This window comes from Cyprinodon tularosa, unplaced genomic scaffold, assembly GCF_016077235.1.
Source record: "Cyprinodon tularosa strain WSP-4 unplaced genomic scaffold, ASM1607723v1 ctg165, whole genome shotgun sequence".
Classification (NCBI taxonomy): Eukaryota; Metazoa; Chordata; class Actinopteri; order Cyprinodontiformes; family Cyprinodontidae; genus Cyprinodon; species Cyprinodon tularosa.
In genome coordinates, this window is record NW_024038483.1 from 135895 (window position 1) to 156651 (window position 20757).

The window sequence follows — 20757 nt, forward strand, 5'->3', positions numbered from 1 at the left end:
ACACTAAGATCATATATGATGAGGAGGAGCAAATAAAAAAATAATAATTTCCAAATAAACGTTAACTTAACTATGTACTCCTCCCAGTATAACCTGCATGTAATATGCAGATATGCTTCAGTGGGTGGAGTTTATTAAAGAACCTGATGCGTGAAATATGATCCATTTGGTATTTATTACCAACTCTAGTCTACAGGAATATAGAAACTTCTCTGAGTTCATAAGGTTTAGTAAGATTCTCTCTAAGCCGACATTTTTCTTCACATCACTTAATAGTAATAATAGTTCAGTTCATGCAGTTGAAGATGTTTTACTGTTAATCAAACAGATTTCTCAGTTCAAAGTTTTTGAAGTAGAAGTTTAGGAGGAGTTGTTAAAACTTGATGTAAAACTACATTAACAGACTTATGGCTATTGGTAAATTCAAGCATAACTAATTAAAAAAAAACTAAATAAATCAACAGTCAGAGTAAATTATTGAATATTATTCTTTGATTTTTTTTCAATTAAAATCTGAGAACCAAATGTAAAATGAAAACAATCTTTAAGTCAGAGGTGTTTATGTTGGATTAATTGTACAAGTTATTCTACTTTAATCATATTATACTTATACATTCAAATTTATACATTTGCATATTCCTGTATACTTGTATTACACAAAGTGTTGAAATGTTTTACTTGCTGTCTTTCTAATGCTTGTTATTAGTGTGTGCAGATGGAGTGCTGGCTGCTCAAGGTCAGCAAGGAGAAAACACGGGGAAATGCACTCACTAACACCGGAGAAAGGAGTGAAAGCTCTTATCTCATGATACTGTATGATGTTATGCAGACTTCTGGTACCGACTGGGTTTCACCCCCTCCCTTCTGGTTCCGACTGGCTTCACCCTTCCCCCTCCCCTTAGCAGTCGGAACCACATTGTAGCCAGGGCGTTTCCTTAATAAAAAGCTTGGTAGAGCGGAGACTTTTTCAGAGTGGTTTGGAGAATTGTAACTGAACAGTCTCTGATCACTCTCCTTGCAAGTAAATCATACTAAAATTCTCTGTGTCTTTATTTGTACAGGTTACTGCATAAAATGTTTGGTGTTTAAACCTAACATTAATTGGTCCTTCGAGCCGGATTGCAAGATACCCGACGACCCCCAGCAGGTAAGTGAGAACCAGATAAGCCTGCGGCCGCAGCAAAGAGACCCTTTACGGGACTGGTCTCTCCCTTACAAGCTGGGGTCCGACGGTTGAAGCATTTCGAGGACGCAGAGAATTGTGAGTAGTTTTTCTTTTAATAATGAGTGAGTGAATTATTGGAAGAAAAATATATAAAAATATAAAAAATTTATAAAAATATAATAATATAAAAAAAAAAAAAAAAAAGAAGATAGAAGTGAAGGGCGTGGGGTCACGAGATTCCCCTTTTGAAGTCCTCTCAGCGTGGGGTCACGAGATTCCCCTTTTGTACTAAAACCCTGACAATTCTAGACTCTATCAGGTAAAACAGAAATTTTAAAACAGTTAAAGTCCGCGGGAGGGCAGGCTCCCCTAGTTTGTAAGGGCAGGTTCCCCGAGTTGTAAACTAGTTAAATTCTGCATAGGATAGCGGCGTCCTCTGTGTTTAAAATAAGGTAAAAGTTAACTGCGCAGTGTGTGTGTGTGAGTGTGTGTGTGAAAGGAAATATAGATATCACTAGATATCTGTATTTCATACCAAAAAGACAAGGGTTAAATGGTGAGCTTTTGTGGATGTTTGTAGACAAGAAAACTCCACCTGTAAAGGTTGAAGTGAGTTTTACCACAAAAAGTAGTTGATCACCATCTTGTCTGAAGCCCCAGTGTTTAGAACACGACAGGTGTTAAAAACCCACTGGGCCCAAATTTAGTTCAAAATGGGAAAAGGGCACAGTAAAGAAAAACAGAAGTTACTAGAGAAACTCCAGTGCAAAGATTGGAAAGCAGTCAAAAATGATGACCCATCAGCGTTAGAGCCATTGTGTCACTGGATAAAAACTACGGTTTTAATAGGCAAATTGAGCACCACAAACATTAAAGAATTGCAACAAAAAATAAAAACAAAAAGCAAAAATAAAGACACTTTGATGGCAAAAGAAGGTTACATGCAAACCATGGTCTGGATGAAATTGGCAGGTCAGAGAGAAGAGGGAGAGCGCAGAGCTAAGAGAGAGAGAGAGGGGGGAGAGATAAGGAAAAGAGAAAGAAGAGGAAGAAAGGGAAAGTGAAGAAAGAAAAAAGGAAAGATCAGTTATGTTTCATAGAAAGGAGGATGATGAGTACGTAGGGCCTTATTCTAACCTGATACATCAAATACACAATCTCCCATCTATGGGAGATGTTGTTGCTGCAGCCGATCCCTCAGCTCCCCCGCCCACGGGGGATCCTCCTCGATATACTCCCCCACAACATGTAGAAGCACCATTGAAAATAGCCCCTCCTCAAGCAGCTTCTCCACAAGCTGATACCTCCCAGGGATATACACTATATTGCCAAAAGTATTTGCTCACCCATCCAAATTATTGGAATCAGGTGTTGCAATCACTTCCATGGCCAAAGGTGTATAAATTCAAGCACCTAGGCATGCAGACTGTTTTTACAAACATTTGTGAAAGAATGGGTCGCTCTCAGGAGCTCAGTGAATTCCAGCGTGGAACTGTGATAGGATGCCACCTGTGCAACAAATCCAGTCGTGAAATTTCCTCGCTCCTAAATATTCCACAGTCAACTGTCAGCTGTATTATAAGAAAATGGAAGTGTTTGGGAACGACAGCAACTCAGCCACGAAGTGGTAGGCCACGTAAACTGACGGAGCGGGGTCAGCGGATGCTGAGGCGCATAGTGCGAAGAGGTCGCCAACTTTCTGCAGAGTCAATCACTACAGACCTCCAAACTTCATGTAGCTCAAGAACAGTGCGCAGAGAGCTTCATGGAATGGGTTTCCATGGGCGAGCAGCTGCATCCAAGCCATACATCACCAAGTGCAATGCAAAGCGTCGGATGCGGTGGTGTAAAGCACGCCGCCACTGGACTCTAGAGCAGTGGAGACGCGTTCTCTGGAGTGACGAATCGCGCTTCTCCATCTGGCAATCTGATGGACGGGTCTGGGTTTGGCGGTTGCCAGGAGAACGGTACTTGTCTGACTGCATTGTGCCAAGTGTAAAGTTTGGTGGAGGGGGGATTATGGTGTGGGGTTGTTTTTCAGGAGCTGGGCTTGGCCCCTTAGTTCCAGTGAAAGGAACTCTGAATGCTTCAACATACCAAGACATTTTGGACAATTCCATGCTCCCAACTTTGTGGGAACAGTTTGGAGCTGGCCCCTTCCTCTTCCAACATGACTGTGCACCAGTGCACAAAGCAAGGTCCATAAAGACATGGATGACAGAGTCTGGTGTGGATGAACTTGACTGGCCTGCACAGAGTCCTGACCTCAACCCGATAGAACACCTTTGGGATGAATTAGAGCGGAGACTGAGAGCCAGGCCTTCTCGTCCAACATCAGTGTGCGACCTCACAAATGCGCTTCTGGAAGAATGGTCAAAAATTCCCATAAACACACTCCTAAACCTTGTGGACAGCCTTCCCAGAAGAGTTGAAGCTGTTCTAGCTGCAAAGGGTGGACCGACGTCATATTGAACCCTATGGATTAGGAACGGGATGTCACTTAAGCTCATATGTGAGTCAAGGCAGGTGAGCAAATACTTTTGGCAATATAGTGTATTACTAGGTCCAAAGGTTCTGTAGGGGATTGGTCAAAAACTTTAGCGACAACATTTAATGACATTCTATCTCCACGGACACCCCGAGTGATGCCTGTGAACCTGGAAGGTGAAGGAGCAGTCCTCACGCTTCCTTTAATAGAATTACCAAACCCTTTAGCAGGCCAGGTTGAGGGGAATGCCCAACAACCAGCCACAGTAATGGTATACAGAACCTGAACACAGAAAGATGTTAGAAAAGCAGTAGAAGGAATTCCCCCTCCAAAGAAGGATGTGGAAGAATGTGTAATTCAAGAATGGGTAAATCGTCACCACATAGAGATGAGTGGTGCAACACTCCAAAAGTATATAAATCACGCCCTGCATGCAGAGAAAGTCATAAAAAGTAAAAAGAATAAAAATAAAGAATCCACTGTGTTTTATCAGGAGGAAGAGGACACTGTGTTTTATCAGCAGTCCGGAGGTAGGGGCCGAGGCCGTGTAAGGGAAGAGGTTTTGGATCACGCTCAACTGATAATTCCAGAGCGTGTTGGTCATGTGGAAAAAAAAGGCCACATAGCTAGACACTGTCAAAGTAAACCACAAAAGCAGGAAGCTCAGCATGACTAGATGAGCAACCATTTTCTATTAGAGAGATAGAGGGTTAAAATATGGATGTCTTAAACCTAGAAGATTTGTTTTTTAAAAGAAAAATATAGACCAGAAATAGTTCTGATGGTCCAGGGCACTCCTGTTAAATTTTGTGTGATACAGGAGCCTGCAGAACCACAATAAAAGAACCCATACCCTTGCACATACCCATCGTAAAGATGATTTACCTGTAGGTCCATATTCAGCATTATTACAGCAAGCACAAGCAGCTTTACAGCAAGACCCAAATGAACTTGGTGCTGCTGCTGCTTCTGCTTCAGCCCCAGTCTTGCCAGCTCCTAAAGTTGAAAATCCACCGGTTTATTCTCCTATGCCCAGCACCTCCACAAGGGTTACCCGTTCTGGGGGACCTGTGGGGGCTTGGTCAAAAGATATGGGGGGAGGCTTAATCTCCCCACAGCCAGCCCCTGAACCCAAACCTGAAATTGAGTGTTTCCTTTAATTGAGCTGCCAAATCCTTTGGCGGGTCAGGGGCCAGCTGAAAATCCATTTTTTCCTGTCATGATGGTCTATAGGCAGGGGCGGATTTAGGAAATTTGGGGCCCTGGGCATGGATGGGCAGGGCCCCCCCCCCCCCCCCTGACAAGAAAACCTATAAAACAGTCCCATTCTATAGATAGAGAAATGTTAATAGAATAGACATTCATTATTTGTTCTAGGTTTTGTCCCTCTGTTCTTGTTCCTTTTTCCTCTCTATTTATCAGCCTTCTGATGGCATTTTAGCCAAAGCATTTTTATCAAAAACATAATTAATATGCACAAATAAGGATTAGTTGTATTAACTATACATGTGAATAGCACCCCAACAGTTTTCCTGTGTGACAGTGGTGCATGCAGAACAACTGTTAAACAACAAATTCCAGGTGCTGGCCAAGAACCTGAGACTGTCATAGTCCGATTAGCTCAAGGTAATTTAAAGGCTGTGCAGGAGATCCAGCTTGTGTGCTTGAGAGACCCTGAAGGACTCTCCTGCCGGCTGTCTGTACTGACTTTACCTGAATGTCCAGTTAACCTCTTAGGCAGGGATGCTCTATGCTTTGTTTAGATAGAGGCTGGGCATCCCACATTACCATTATACTCTGGACTTTCCCAACAAACCTCCTTTAAACATCGGAGAAGCGCTGCTTCAGGAGGGAAGACAGTCTGTTCAAATTGTACAGCAGTCCATGGCCCGAATGACCTACATATTACCATGTGGCACAAAGACTCTCCAGGTCCTGATAAAGACTATGAAAAACTTAATTGGATAAATAATAAATAAATAAATAAATAAAAAAGGGGCGCTGCAATGAAGGATGGCACCCGAGGGCGTAGGTTTGATTTGAACTTTGGTAGGGACACTATTGGTCTGGTGTCATTGGTACTATGCATTATGCATGCCTTTCTTTTTTTTATGCTTGATATGAGCATCAGTACTGATGAGAGGAATTCATTGTTTAAAGAGAAAAGGAGCATTTTGCTACATTAATAAACATTTTTAAGCACTACACTAACTAGATGCTGTTTATCAATGTTGGAGTATCACCGGCTCTGATGAATGTGGAATTAGGACTGTTTTCCACTTTGTAAATGATTTTATTTGAACAACTGAGACAGACGGTAAATACAGTACTTTCTTCTGAATATATAGAATCGTGCAGAGTTAAACCCCACTCTTATATTTTTACCTACTATGCTTCATTAAAAATAATAACTTCACTATGAAAGTTGAACATCTGGGCTGTAGTTACTCTGTGTTGCCCATCTCATGTATTTTATCTGTGGCTGAAAACATGAATCAAATTCATTGTTTATTTGTATATTCGTAAAAAAATTTAGTGATTCATCATTAAATGGAGTATAGAGACTCTAACACATAATATACATGTCAAATCTGGCTTTCCCCGACAGAGTAACCCACTTGGATCAGTAATCATACCAAAACTGTAAAATAAATTTATAAACATTTTGCAAATACGATTATATAATGTTTTTGTCTGTCAAGGAGCTCTTCAGGAGGGGATGTTTTGGTTTCACCTGGTTTAATGTCATTAGTAATCTTCTTTATAGAACTTTTGGCTAACCAATTAATCGAAAGAATTAACGATAGCCTGATCGATTTACGAAATAATTGTTAGTTGCTGTCCTAATTTCATCGTAACATTGTATTAAACATAACTTTTCTTATTAAAAACATGTGAAATGGGGATGACATTCAACGAAACAAACATGTTAATCAGCCAAATTATCTTAAAATCCATGATGGCACCTATATGTGACCAGAACATAAACCAATCCTTCCAAATAAAAAAAAAATTCTTTGAATGAGCTGCTATATTGAGTCATGATTTTACTCATGTCTCAACCGGGGGGATTGTAGGATTGATTGAGCATTGAGCATCATTATACAGCATATGGATTTATATTTTATGCAAAAAACTTTTGTAAAGCATGTCTAATATGTGCTAAACATAATCTTCAAGGAAATTTAAGACCTAAAAAAGGTGCTTTCCCTAAACCTATTTATCCTTTCAATTCTGTTTGGTTATAATAGATTTGTTTTCTAAATGGATTGCAAGAAAGTGATAGTTAGATCAGATGAGTAATAAGTAAAATCACTTTCTTAATTATTCTGTGGAACCTTACCGTACTGCTTAGCACTCTAGTAATTCTACTGTGGTACCTGTTATAGAATACACATTTGGTCTCCTTCACCGACCTCCAGAGGAAGTCCATCGTACAAAGGGGGTTGTATTTTTTAGCATACAACCATCTCAAACTGGTGAAGGTTCAACAACTCTGCCGAGAGGTCATAGGAAGTAGACCATTGTGTAAAAAGATTATCCATAGAACACTTTTTGAAGTTTGAACCTAGATGATGTTGCGATTATTCATATTAGTTTTGTTTTTAGCTCTCGCTCAGAGCAAGGATTCTTGTTGCCCTCATGATCCAGCTATTTGTAAAAGGGACGTCTATCTCTGCTATAACTCTACTAGAGTAATCAGTTTGGTGACTATTCCTTTTCAAACATTCTCGCAAAGATTTAAACATGACCCGGGAAATTGGCACGGTTTTGATTTCTACCTATTTCCTCGCGTAGTTCAAAGAACTCATAATGGTTGGGGAGACGTATTTAGAACCACTGGACAGTGGAAAAAGGGATCATATGGATGGACACCTTTAGCTAAGAAATAGATGAGTAGAATATCAGGGTTCACTGTTAACCATGCCTCCAAAGTTTTCACTCTGACAATAAACTCCACAGCAGAACCCCTTGAGAAGGAAGGCTGTTCTTCCTCATTTCTATGTGCACGGTCTAGTGGAACCGATCCATGTTGGCCTTTGTATTTGTGCCCCGTAAATATTACACAAGAAAGAGATGAGATACAAGGGATTCTTACTTCTGCCCAAGGTGAACAGATAAAAATTCAAAATATTAATGGTCCACTTAAAACAGATGAATTGTTTCAAGTCATCACTGGAATCTCTGGGCAAACAAACAACTGGCTTTTAATGGCAGAACAAGCAGCTAAAACAGTGTCTAATGATTGTCTTGTGTGTATGGGAGCTAGACCGCTGTTACGTGTGGTTCCTGCCACCATAACTCCTCAATGTCTTCTAAATATAATGAATTATACGGTCCCATCTGATAATTGCACCTATTGGGATAACATCTATCCCCTGACCACAACTGAGAAAAAGAAACCAAGTCTTTTTGAAAAAAGTAGCTGTGGCAAATTTCACCTGTGTAAACAGGACCGGAGTGGGCCCGAAACTAGGCACACTAAATGAAACACAATGTGCAAGTATTTTACTGGTATCCATCTTTTTTAAACCTCAATCCCGCAGCGACATCTGGTGGTGGTGTGGAGATGACAAATTGTTTGACAAACTTCCATGTAACACCACTGGATTATGTGCTGCTGTCACTTTGATTTTACCTGTTTCTGTTACATCACTCACAACGGATGAATTATTGACAACTGCAAACAGCATTTTACCTCACACAGAGCATACTAGAAGGAGGAGGGCATCTGAAAATGCATGGAGTGGAGATGATCCTACTTATATTGATAGCATTGGTGTACCCAGAGGTGTTCCTGATGAGTATAAACTAGCCAATCAAGTTTCTGCAGGATTTGAATCTTTTTTATGCTGGTGGTGTACTCTAAATAAAAATTTAGACAGAATCAACTACATCCATTATAACGTCCAGAGGCTGGGAAATAAAACAGAACGAGGCTTCTCCGCCGTCCATGAACAATTGTCAGCTACCTCTCTGATGGCTTTCCAGAACCGTATTGCTGTTGACATGTTGTTAGCTGAAAAAGGTGGTGTGTGCTCTATTTTTGGAGATCAGTGTTGCACCTTTATTCCCAACAACACCGCTGCAGATGGCAGCCTCACAAAGGCCCTTGAAGGCCTTCGCTCTCTTAACAGCAAAATGAAAGACCATTCTGGAGTTGACACAAAAATGTGGGATGGATTTGGAGACATTTTTGGTAAATACAAACAATTGGTGCTTTCTATTTTAATGTCTATAGCTGTATTTGCCGCCATCTTGACCTTATGTGGATGTTGTTGTATTCCATGTATTAGAGCACTGTTAAATAGACTAATTACCACAGCGATACAACCCATGAAAGCAGAAATGTATGCCTTCGTGCCCACTGAAAAATACCCATCTGATGATGAAGACAGCGCAGAGGATGAAATCTCTTTGCATTTTCCTGACTTTTATCCTAATTCCAATGATATTACCAGTAACCCACCAGTTTAAAGTACCTCTGAGTGTACCCTTTACAGCTAAAACATGATTTCATAGTTGAAAATCTGAAAAGAAGTAACTACTAAATGATAAAATCAATAGCTTAAAGTGAATAAACAGGGGGGAAATGTTGGATTAATTGTACAAGTTATTCTACTTTAATCATATTATACTTATACATTCAAATTTATACATTTGCATATTCCTGTATACTTGTATTACACAAAGTGTTGAAATGTTTTACTTGCTGTCTTTCTAATGCTTGTTATTAGTGTGTGCAGATGGAGTGCTGGCTGCTCAAGGTCAGCAAGGAGAAAACACGGGGAAATGCACTCACTAACACCGGAGAAAGGAGTGAAAGCTCTTATCTCATGATACTGTATGATGTTATGCAGACTTCTGGTACCGACTGGGTTTCACCCCCTCCCTTCTGGTTCCGACTGGCTTCACCCTCCCCCCCCCCCTTAGCAGTCGGAACCACATTGTAGCCAGGGCGTTTCCTTAATAAAAAGCTTGGTAGAGCGGAGACTTTTTCAGAGTGGTTTGGAGAATTGTAACTGAACAGTCTCTGATCACTCTCCTTGCAAGTAAATCATACTAAAATTCTCTGTGTCTTTATTTGTACAGGTTACTGCATAAAATGTTTGGTGTTTAAACCTAACAGTTTATCAAAACATTCGAAAAACAATGTTCAGTTCAGTCTAAGTAAATTAAAAATTTAAATTTTAACCAGGGATCCATGAAAAAGCAGTTTAATTAGTAGGGAAAATGTATTTACATCTACTGTCAGAGTTTATAACCAGGCTAATACCGCTGATACTTTAATACCGAAGAGATAATCTTCAGAATCAATACAGAAATTATTTCTTTCTCTGTAATTCAACGTTTGATTTAGTTGTTGAGCCCCAATTAAACTGCAGCTTTTACTGTTGATTAGTTCAAGAATAACAAAAAGTTTGAGGCAAAACTGCAGAGTTTGTTTTGGTCTTAGTTACATCTTCCATTGTTTATTTGCAGAGGAAAACTGTTTCAATGTGTCCATTGAAGAATAAATACTAATGTGGTTCAGATTTTGATAAAGTGCATCAAAAAGTTTTGAAAAATAGCTCAATTTGTACAAAACAAACAAATTGTGAAGCTTTAAATTATTTTTTTCTGATTTGAATACCAATTTTGCATCCAAAAATATTAACTATAAGAAAATAGAAGGAAACATGTACAGTCAAGCTAAGTTTTGGCAGTGACACAGTCTTAATCAAAATCAATTTTTATTTTAACGTACTATTACAGGCTAAAGAGTAAATGCTCAATTCATGAATAGTAAACAGTCTTTTTTAGCCTATTTTTTTTTTATAAATTTAATGTAAAGAGTAAGTATGTTGACCTTTCATCATAGCTTCAGTAATTACTCCACTGTGGGTCATATACATTTAGAGGAATAGCAAGCTGTAGCCTCTGCATTCCCCATGTAGGAACAAAAATACCTATAAAAGATCATTTTTGACAATGAATGCTTCAGCTGTGTTGAGCAAGCTTTCCACTGGTGGCAGCACGATTGTGTACTGAACCCTTCAGCAGGAGGAGATCGCAATCCTGGAAAATGCCAACAATCCAGAAAGGATTGTTTTAATGTTTTAACAATTTTAATGTGCTGCCATTTTGATCCAAACTACTAGTTGATGGATGCCATTTACTGAAGTTGACCTAACAGTTATATAAAATCTGCTTGTTAAAATGTACAAATATTTTCCAATGCAGTTAGGCTGGTCTTTCACACCTGTGATAAGTATACTTGAATAAAGTTGGCTGATCTCTTTCTGCCAGGGGAAAATTAAACTGAAAAGGGAATTCTTAAAGATAATACATCAGTTTGTAGTGAAAAGTATCCTGGAATATCAGGACAAAAGCCTGACAGATTAAATAACAGTTTTTATTATTGTCCAAACTTTTGGCTGATTTTAAAGCTGCAGCTTTTCCACTGATATCATGTTGTTCTACAGCTCAGAACATCAACTCACACCAAACTAATCCACTTTGTTATTTGCAGCCTACAAACTGAATCAAACCCATTTTGGGGTAACAGCACCAACAATACTTAGCTCATTAATGTGCTTTTTATAATTAAATAGATTTAGAAACATTAATGCTGTAAATGAGTGACTCTGGACTGAGCAGCAGACAACAACCAACACATTTACCTGTAGAACAGAATCTGTGTCCTGTAATCTCTTTATCAATAATACAACAGTGAATACCTATAATTTACTTCAACCAGTTTGATTTCTAAAGGAATTATGGGTTTGTCTGCTACAATTTCTATAATTAAATTAGATCAATTGTTTAGATGCAATTTCAGTCAAATAGAACATTTATATAATCTATAATTTTTAATGATCGAATCCCAGCACAAAGGAGCTTTATCACACTAACCCAACAAGTAGGTGATCAAATCTGATTAACTTTAACTAAGCCTTTTAGTGGATAAAACAAACAAACATAACAGACCCAGGAGAAAATGATCATAATGACAACTGTAATTCATTAAATTTGAGTCAGTGAAGACAACATGCAGAATCCTGAAGCCTTTACATCTGTAGAAACAGCAGCAACAGAAGAAGAACATTTAAAAACTGATGGTGGAACCATCCACTAAACGTCCACTAAACATACTGATTAAACTTTAAAGGATGGAGTGGAGGCCTGCCGGTTAGAGCAGGAAGCTTGCTTTCTGAGAAGGCTGCAAGTATCTGGTTCAAACCCCAAAGCCAACCTCTCAGGGCCCCTGAGCAGGACCCTCAGAACCCAGATTGCTCCCAGGCCGAGCCGAGCCCCCCACTGCTCCCGAAGGGATGGGTTAAATGCAGAGTTCAAGTTTCACTGTAATGTTCATTTGCAGAAACCAGTAGAGTTGATCCTTAACATCTAGAGTACAGGATGTTTGTTCAGAAAAAATCAGAGTTCAAATGAACTATTTACAGCAATCAATGAGACTGAATAAAAGTAAAAACAGCATCAACAGGTTTAAATCAAATCTTCTGTTTCTTAACCCTTTCATGCATGAATTATGATAGTATATGTTATGATTTTTTTACCAAGTGTTTTTATTACTCTTTATGAATGAAAAAAACATTTTCATCAATTTAAAAAAAAAATATGCTTTCTTTAGGGAGTTGCATAATGTCCAACTTAGTGGACACATTACTTACAAATTTTTAATAACACAGAATCAATTCTTGGAATTTATACTTGATACTTGATGTCCCCATATTTTTTTTACCTGCAAGGATCGCCTAGAATAGAAGGAATGAGCAGATATTCCTCTCCCTCACAACCCATTTGCTCCTCTGTCGGCCATTTTGTTTTTTTGTGGAAAAAAAAAAGTCACTTGCAAAGGCTGACGAGTAGGTGGCAGTTTGACAAGTGGCAGGATGATACATTAGCGTCCACTGTAGTAACATATGTGCAAATGTGACATTAAAACATGCTCATTTAAGAGAAAACAACCATTTAATAACTGTCCACTGTAGTGACCACTATGCATGAAAGGGTTAAAAATACAGCAAACAAAATATAAACAAACATGTTCATTTATGAGTAGAAACCTTGATTTCCTGAGCTGCTTCTCCTAAACTACAAGAGCTTCAGTGACAGTTGGTCTGTGGTTGTTTTCAGGTATTCACCTCTGTGGACCGCTCTCCATCTCTGCTCTAGTGTCAGACTTCAGAAAGCAAACATGCATACAAACATCACCCTGATTTAAGAAAGAATCTGTTGTTACTTTCATAAAAATGACAAAGTGTATATTTATTGTAGCTAATATTCTCTGTAAATGCCCCTGCTCAGTAAACTATACATGTATTTACAGGTTCAACAGCAGAACCTTCATCATCAAAAACAAAACTAATCCAGTACCTCTGCACAGCTTTCAGTAAAATGGGATTCAAAACTCTGAATTTCTTGTATTGTTTATGAGGCTTTTCTCCACCTTTCCAATAAGTTCCTGATTATCAAGCTGCTAATTCAGACTGAGAAAGTCAACATTTTGCATAATTCTACACCAACTTCACCTCCAACCTTAAGTATAAACTTTAAATATAAATTATATATCATTTAACTTTATATACTACTTATTTTTTACAAAAATACCACTGGACAAGTTCCATCCAGGTTGAAATTTGTCTTTAAATTTAGCAGATTAATCAGTGATTCAGTTTATTTTTGGGTTGGTTGTTCTAGGCTTCCAAAAAAGCAATCATTACATTATAATAATTTAGATTTTTCATCTGATTTTCTTAAAAAAAACTTTTGCTTCATCAGTTTTTTCCTGTCAATATATGGAAAGTAAAACTTCTATATATTAATAGAAAGAAACATCTTATGGTTCTCTGTTCCTTTCTTAAAGTGCCATTTACCTGCTATTATCAGAGTGAGGTATAACGGAAAGAAAATCCTGTGCAAGTTTTAGTTTTTTAAATTCCTATCAGTAGGATGAAGTTTGATTATTTTTGCAAATCAAATTCGAATCAGTAACATCTGTGCAGTTTTGGGGAAGTGGCAGCATTTGGAAATGTCTCTGTATCCTGATGGACGCTGAATGAGGCTGCATCAGTTTATGCAGAGATGAAAGGAAAATGTTCAGATATTAAAACATGTCAGCTGCCTGTACAGGACAGTCTGAGAGAAAACAGATCAGCTGAACAATCAGTGGTTCCTTCAGGACCTCAGAGGAGAATCAGATTGTTTCTGATCCAGTTTGGTTCCCTCTCATGTTTCTGATCAACAAGCAGTTCCTGTTATGTTTCTCTGAGCCATTTCCAGACCTCACTCCTCACTGATGCCGTGCTCCCACGCCACTTTAGCTTGTTCCTCCTTGGTTGCTGCGATTATGGGCTGGGAGATCTTGCGTGGCATTGGTCGAGGTACAGGAGGGCGCTGTGGTCCGGACTGCGTGATCAGTGGGTCCTCCTCAGGAATGCAGCCCTCTCTGAGGTAGGGTTTAGGAGGCACAGCAGGAGGGGGCTCATGGAGATGATAAAGCGGAGGATTGTGGGGGATGTAGTGTGGATGGAAGTGGTGGTGGTAAAACAGGTGCTGCTGCTGCTGCAGCCCATCCTGCTGTTGGGGCTGTGGAGCACCAGAGCAGCTCAAACCTGGAGCCTGAGACTGGATCTGATAGGCCACCTGGGCCGGGTTGACTCCTCCTGGGGCAGAGTTGCTGCGGCAGGGAGGAGATTTAACTCCCTCCAGGACGTCTGGCTCAGACATGCTGTACCTGACGGGCTGATAAGGAGAGTCCAAGTCTTCCTGGTCGGTGGTCCAGGCCTGACTGCTCGGGGCGGACTCCAGGGTGTCTGTGCGGCTGGCTGGGGGTTCTGAGGAGGAGGTGGCGCCACCAAAGTTGCTCTCACTGAGGGAGGAGACTCCAGAGCTGGCGCTGCCTGAGAGTGTGGAGTTACTGCCATCCAGGACGGACTGTGGACTGGTGGGCGAGGCAGGTATAGGGTGCAGGGGAGACTGGAGACACAGAAAACACATTTATCTGCACACAGTCACCACTGACTGGGTCTGTCCACAATCAATGAAAAGGAGCAACAGAATAAAAAATTCACAATCTGTCTAAGAATATCTCTTCAGTTACTACAGAGAAAAGCATTTATAGATGAAAATAAAAATAACCCCTCAATACAAATATTCATGTGTTTCTTAAGGAGAGCAGACAGACAGATGTATAAACATCCAAACTAATAGAGGGAACTGGGAGCACTAGCAGGACCAGCAGGGTACCTTTCTTAAGGAGCGCGCAGGGAGAGCTGGAGGGAGGTCGCTGACCTGGTGGTGGAAAGCGTCAAAGTGCATCGACAGGTGTTGCCCTACAGGGGGAGACACAGCAGGACTGACTGAGAGATCCAAATATCTCAGGGGATGGAGGAAGGAGAGAGGCTCGAGGAAGCAGGACAGAGTCGGAAAGAGAGGAGACAATACAGTGCAGAAGAGAGAGGTGGAGGAGGAGGAGTTTATAATGAAGAGGTGATAGTTGAACCTGTTCTTTAAAAGTATTGTTTTAAGGGTTCCTGTTTGTCCACGTTTGAAAAGTACAATTCTGTCCAACTTCCATTTCTCCACCTAACAACTATCTATATATAACATTCCTCTGGTTTTCCAAATGCAAAGCATAAAGAATATCCCCAACATTCAGCAGGGAGACTGTAGGCTATTCTTTGCAGCTTCAACTGCAAGAGATAGCAAAACTTCTGCTTTATGCATGAACATCTCACATTACCATTTACAAGTAAATCCTGAAAGGAACTCTGAGGAAATTAACTGGCATGAACAGTTGCTTCGGTGTTAAAGAACACGGATAAGATATAGTGTCAGTAAAGTGTCTTTATGTCATTACTGATAAGGGACCAAGAGATGGATAAAAAATTTGGAGAGGAGGAGCTACTTCTGACATGTGATATAGTCACCATGAACCATCCCCTTCAAAAGTTTCTTACCATGAAGAACGTTCCGAGGTGGAACTGGTGGAGCCATCACGCTGCCAACATGGGAGGAGAGAAAAGGCAGGGCCTCCCTGGTGCCACTGTCCAAACTCCAACTGCTAGGAGTGGTGAGGACTACAGAGAAGATATAGGAGGACATTTGAAAAGGGCTCAAATTAAGTCTTGATTATATTTTCTAAATTGGGATGTATGTTCGGTTACCTTTCTCAGCCACTGAGAGGTTGGGGTCACTGCAGGGCTTACAGGGACCGATTACTTGATGAAACAAAGCTCTCTGAAAGTTTGGTGGCTGGAAAAAAGGCAGAAACTAATGAAGAGCCATTAATGGCTGCTCTAATAATAAGGCTACCAGATGATATAAAGCTGTTACCCTTCAAGGAAAGATTTTATAGAGGGCTATCTGTAACCATCTGTGACTATGAAGAATGCAGTTTTTCATTTTTAAAGAATGCAGCTAAGATAGTGAGTCAGTGAGGTGTCTATATGTCATTACAAGTGAGGGATCAAGAGCTGGAAAATAAAGGAAAAGTGGAGCTACTCTTCAGACGTGATGTAGTCACCATGAACCATCGCAGTCCTGTCTGTACCTGTCCGTTCTCTGTAATGTTGGAGTACATAGCGCTGCTCGGCCTCTCTCTGTGCGGTGGAAGCAGCATCAACATTTCTCTGTTGTGCCTGTACTTGTCTGGCAGAGAAGGAGAGCCCACTGGGGTCAAACATGGATGATGTGGTTAGCAAGGAGAAAAAATTATTAGCAGAAGGATCATAAAGAACATTTTCTTTTTTATTTGGTGTATCAGACAAGGAAACCTGATGCTGTAACAGCCCTGATGGATCTGAGGCGCTCACCTCTCATTGTGGAAGAGACGGAGTTTATCATCTGAGGAGGCGCAGAGTGGGTGGAGCTAAGACTAGAGGAGGAGGGACTCGCCTAAAGAGAGAAATAAAGATGTAATTCTGTAATATATGAGTTTTAACAACTGTTGAAACTAAAGCTGGAGGAGGTGTCTGGAGAAAGGGAAGTCTGTGAGTCTCTGCTCAGACTGCTGCCCCACAAGCTTATTTTAATTTTCATAAATGGCGTCTAAAAACTGACCTGCATGCGATAGAAGTCCTCAGGGTTCTCCACCACCATGCCATCAGCCAGAATCAGCAGATTTCCTGCCTCACTAGAGTTAGAGGAAAGAGAAGGGGAGGAAATGCGCACTGGAGTCAAAACAGCAATGGGACTGGGAGAGGGAATACAACCAGGAATAATTTAAATGAAAGGGATCAAAGGGGGAAAAAGTGTGGAGGAAATGCAAAAAGGAAGGATGGGGGGTGTAGAAACCACAGGCAGAGGGGCCATACAGATTGCAGAAAAAAAAGAATTGGCAGAAAGAGGCCCAAAAAAACCCCATCCAAAATACATGCAAGTGATTTAGTTAAAAAAAAAAAAAATCACATTCCAGAGCATCCAATGGACCAAAAACAGAGTTAAATCAATTGGGAATGACAGACAGAGAGAGAGAAAAATGGTTTAAGTTCAGCGAGTGATAGAAACTAAACACAAACAGATTAGATCATAAAGGAGAATCAGCGGATGGCAGCAGTGAATAGAGATGGAAAAGAATCAATAAGAAGAAGCTGTGTTTTAAAATAATTCAACCTTTTAATTATAAGGCATTAAAACGCCTTACTTGCCTACTCTGAATTAATGCTGAATTTTTGTCCTGCACAGCAAAAGCAGGGAAGAAAAGATTACAAAATAACAAAGCTAAGGAAGTTAATGGTTCCCCCAGTGATATTTTGTCCAATACAAACAGCCCCCGGGGTGAATTAGTTAAAGTTTTAGAATGAAATGTTGGGGACCTGGTTTCAAATCCTGGTTTTATCAGGAAAGGGACCTATGGAAAACTTTTCTAAGTCTTTGAGCAAGTTGTAATGACTTGCTATGGCGACCTGTGACATGGGAGCAACTAAAAGGACACACATATCCCATACACATCTTCTAGGCTGTAATATCTTCAAACAGCTTATCTGATCATGCTTTGCCTAAGCTCTAATCAGGTGTATAAAGAGAGAAATCCCAGAATGTTCACTGTCAGGCAGGATTTAAATACCTCACAGAGGAAGGTGTTACAAAAGATGAATCCCAGAGTTCAGAGCCATTGCATTGGTTGCATTCTTATTTTTTGTAGTATAATGTACATAAATCTTAAATTCCAAGTTAAACATGCCGTATTTCAGTGTAAATAGGAACACCTATGTTTAATTTCTCTCCATCAAAAATTGCTCCAAAATTACTAAAGAACCCTAACCTGCAGAACCAGTTATCATTGATGAGGATGTGAAAACATGGCTGTGGGATAGATGAGTATGGCATCCTTTTAATGACTAGAATTTGAAATAACCGTATAGTGTTAAACATTCAAAAAGAGCTGAAGCCTTTCTGTGTGAGTGTGTTTGCTGCAGACCTGTGTCGGTGCATGAGTTTGAAGCTCTCTGGGCTCATTGGGTTGTGAGAGGTCAGGATTCCTCTGTTGACGCCTGAACCTGACTTATCAAAACCAGGTGGACCCTGAAAGGTAACATAGAAGCCCTGCTCCGATTATTCATACTGTTCATTTGCTGGGACACACTCTGTGGTAAAAAGCAAAGAATATTACTTAGAAAGGCATCCTAGAGACATCCATTTAAAAAAAACAAAAACAAAACTATTTTACATGGTCTGAACAGGCAGGGTTGTAAAAGCTGAAGGAATCATTTTATAAATTCAGGAGATGAAATGTTCAGGGTTGACAGAGTTCAGATCCAGAGCTGTGATGTTTGCTTCAGGCAGAAATCCTCCACTTTAAGAAACCAACTAATTAGGCCCACTATGACATGCATATAAATAAATCTTCTTCCAGACATATAGTTGGTTCAGATTGGCTTCATCATAAAGTGTTGGGATCTGGAGGTCTGTCCACCTTCCTCCAGCAGAGGGCGCCTCTAGATCTCCTGGAGCTGAGCTGACGACCACACCTGCGATCCATCAGTCATCAGGAGACCAGCTTATAAGCAGCAGCAGGATTTCTCTCCAGCGCCAGAGTGTTAAGCCAGTTATGGTTAGCAAAGCCTGAGCCAACCAGCCTGTCTGATTCTCTGACTCCCCTGGAACCTGACTTTGAACCTAATCAGTTTTTGTCTTCTCTGCCTCCTAGGAAGAACCCTGACTGAAACCTGGAGCTCTGGAAGAGCTTCTCAGCAGAGACCTGCCTGCCTGCTCTCAGAAGCAATCCTGGAGATCAAACTGTCTGAACCTGCCTGCCAGCTCTCAAGAAGAGAACTTGGAGAAACTCAAGGTCTGAACACTAACAAGTCTGAAGTCAAGCCCTGCCGTTGCTTAGCCCTCTGCCAACTTCAAGCCTCTGGACCCAACCCGGTTCCCCACCTCTGCTGCTAGCCTGAATCACGTCTCAGATCAGAAATCCAGTCCTGACCAATCCTGGATCTATAACCCCCTGGATCTGAACACTTATTATTGTGTCTGGTTCAATAAACTGTTTAATTTTTCCTTGTCTAAGAGCGTGTTCTGCACTTGGGTTAGGAACCCTGAACCCAATCATGACATAAAGAGCAAACAGAATTATTATTGTGAGATAATAGAGATTGTGGACATGAATGTGGACTCACATGGAAGAGGCTACTCCTCATCATCTGGAACTGATCAATCAGCTTCTTGTGCAGCGGACGCATTTCTGGGTGCACCAGCTTCTCATGCACAGCCAAGCCGACGCCTAAGATGTGGACCTACACATAAAAAATGTTTTTTTTTAGTTAACAAAATGATTCAACATTTCTTTTCTTCCTCTTATTTAAATCTCTTATCTCATTAAAAAGTATAATATGTGTATTTATTCTCCATCTTGTACTACCACCATCTACAGTACTTAACAACAGTGTATATGGATAAAATAAACATTACTTTCCAGAAATTCCTTCTAAATCTTAGACAAAGTTGGTCTTTCTATCCTTAGAGTTGCTCTCCTCTAGAGGATATAATCTATAACATATTTATAAAATGTTTAGCTTTGTTGCATTTTCCATGATGTGAATCTCCCATTCCACCACATCCCAAAGGTGCTCTATTGGATTCAGATCTGGTGACTGTGGAGGCGTTTTAAGCGCAAGGATCTCATTGTTATGATCAAGAAACCAATCTGAAAGGATTCGTACTCTATGGCATAGATATTTTTGGTTAAATCATAAATTTTAACAGCAGAATTTGTAATGATTACTTAGAGGTGCATGAATAAAACAAAAACAAAAACAAAAAAACATTATGCCTGATTTTGATGGAGGAATAGTTTTGTAACATAGTTTAAACGGGAGAATGTTGATTTTTAGTGGTGGGCTGTTATCAGTGTTAACGCCAGACTCTCATCGGGCGATAGGAAAAATATCACTGTTAATTTATTCTCACAGTTGGGTTAGGAGCTGTATCTATACTAATGATAACTTTCACCTTGATATTTTAGCACGGGGTGAGAAGGAATCAGTTTTCCAACCTGTGTAAGCGTACTGTGAAAATAGATTAATTTCTTTTTTGCTAAATTAAAGATCTAAGGTTGTGTGAATGGTAGATCTATTATTTATTTACAGTATTTATCTTATTTCTCCCTCCTACTCGTCAGGCCGCCTCCTTCTGTGATTAACAAGGAGAAGCAGCTGCTGTGGTTGATCTGATTGTTTGGTGAAAGAGTGAAACAGTTTTCTACCATCAATAGGTAAGGAAAACACCTTCTGCAACCAAAAAAGTGCTTTTTATATTCAAGTGAGTCGAAAAGCTCCTCATAAAAACCACTTTGGAATTTTTTTTTATTTTTGGGAACTTATAATTTAGCAAGAGTAGCCGTATCAAGTAGAAAAACTTCACTGATAACTTGAACAAAAGCGCAAAGTTGGGGGATCCAGTCGTTCACTCACAGACGAACAAAGAAAGTAGCCAGCAGGCTGTGACTAAAATCAGCTGACTGAGTTTATCAATGAAAGCACTGCTGTGCTGCAAAGAAACAATTGATCACTACTTAAAGCAGAGTTGTTAATTTTGGAAAAGGATTGTGACTATGAAGGATGTTTGTTGATTAACTTTTTCGAAAGCAAATGGCTCT

At 40.0% G+C, this 20757-nt stretch overlaps 1 protein-coding gene across 11 annotated transcripts in view; it reads right to left on the reverse strand.

The window, feature by feature from the left end:
• Positions 1–12673: 12673 nt before the first annotated feature.
• Positions 12674–20757, reverse strand: part of LOC119780707 (dedicator of cytokinesis protein 3-like) — a 259177-nt gene continuing 251093 nt past the window's right edge. For 6 of the 11 annotated variants that reach the window (XM_038280830.1, XM_038280829.1, XM_038280827.1 and 3 more), the window contains 9 exons: positions 19280–19396; positions 18079–18203; positions 16719–16851; positions 16472–16553; positions 16210–16328; positions 15824–15911; positions 15617–15736; positions 14904–14989; positions 12674–14633 (listed from right to left, as the gene is read on the reverse strand). In XM_038280830.1, coding sequence (XP_038136758.1) covers positions 13941–14633; positions 14904–14989; positions 15617–15736; positions 15824–15911; positions 16210–16328; positions 16472–16553; positions 16719–16851; positions 18079–18203; positions 19280–19396 — 1563 coding nt within the window. In that variant the 3' untranslated portion in view covers positions 12674–13940. The remainder of the gene's footprint in view (positions 14634–14903; positions 14990–15616; positions 15737–15823; positions 15912–16209; positions 16329–16471; positions 16554–16718; positions 16852–18078; positions 18204–19279; positions 19397–20757) is intronic. The other 5 variants (XM_038280828.1, XM_038280834.1, XM_038280832.1 and 2 more) reach the window with 4 other exon arrangements.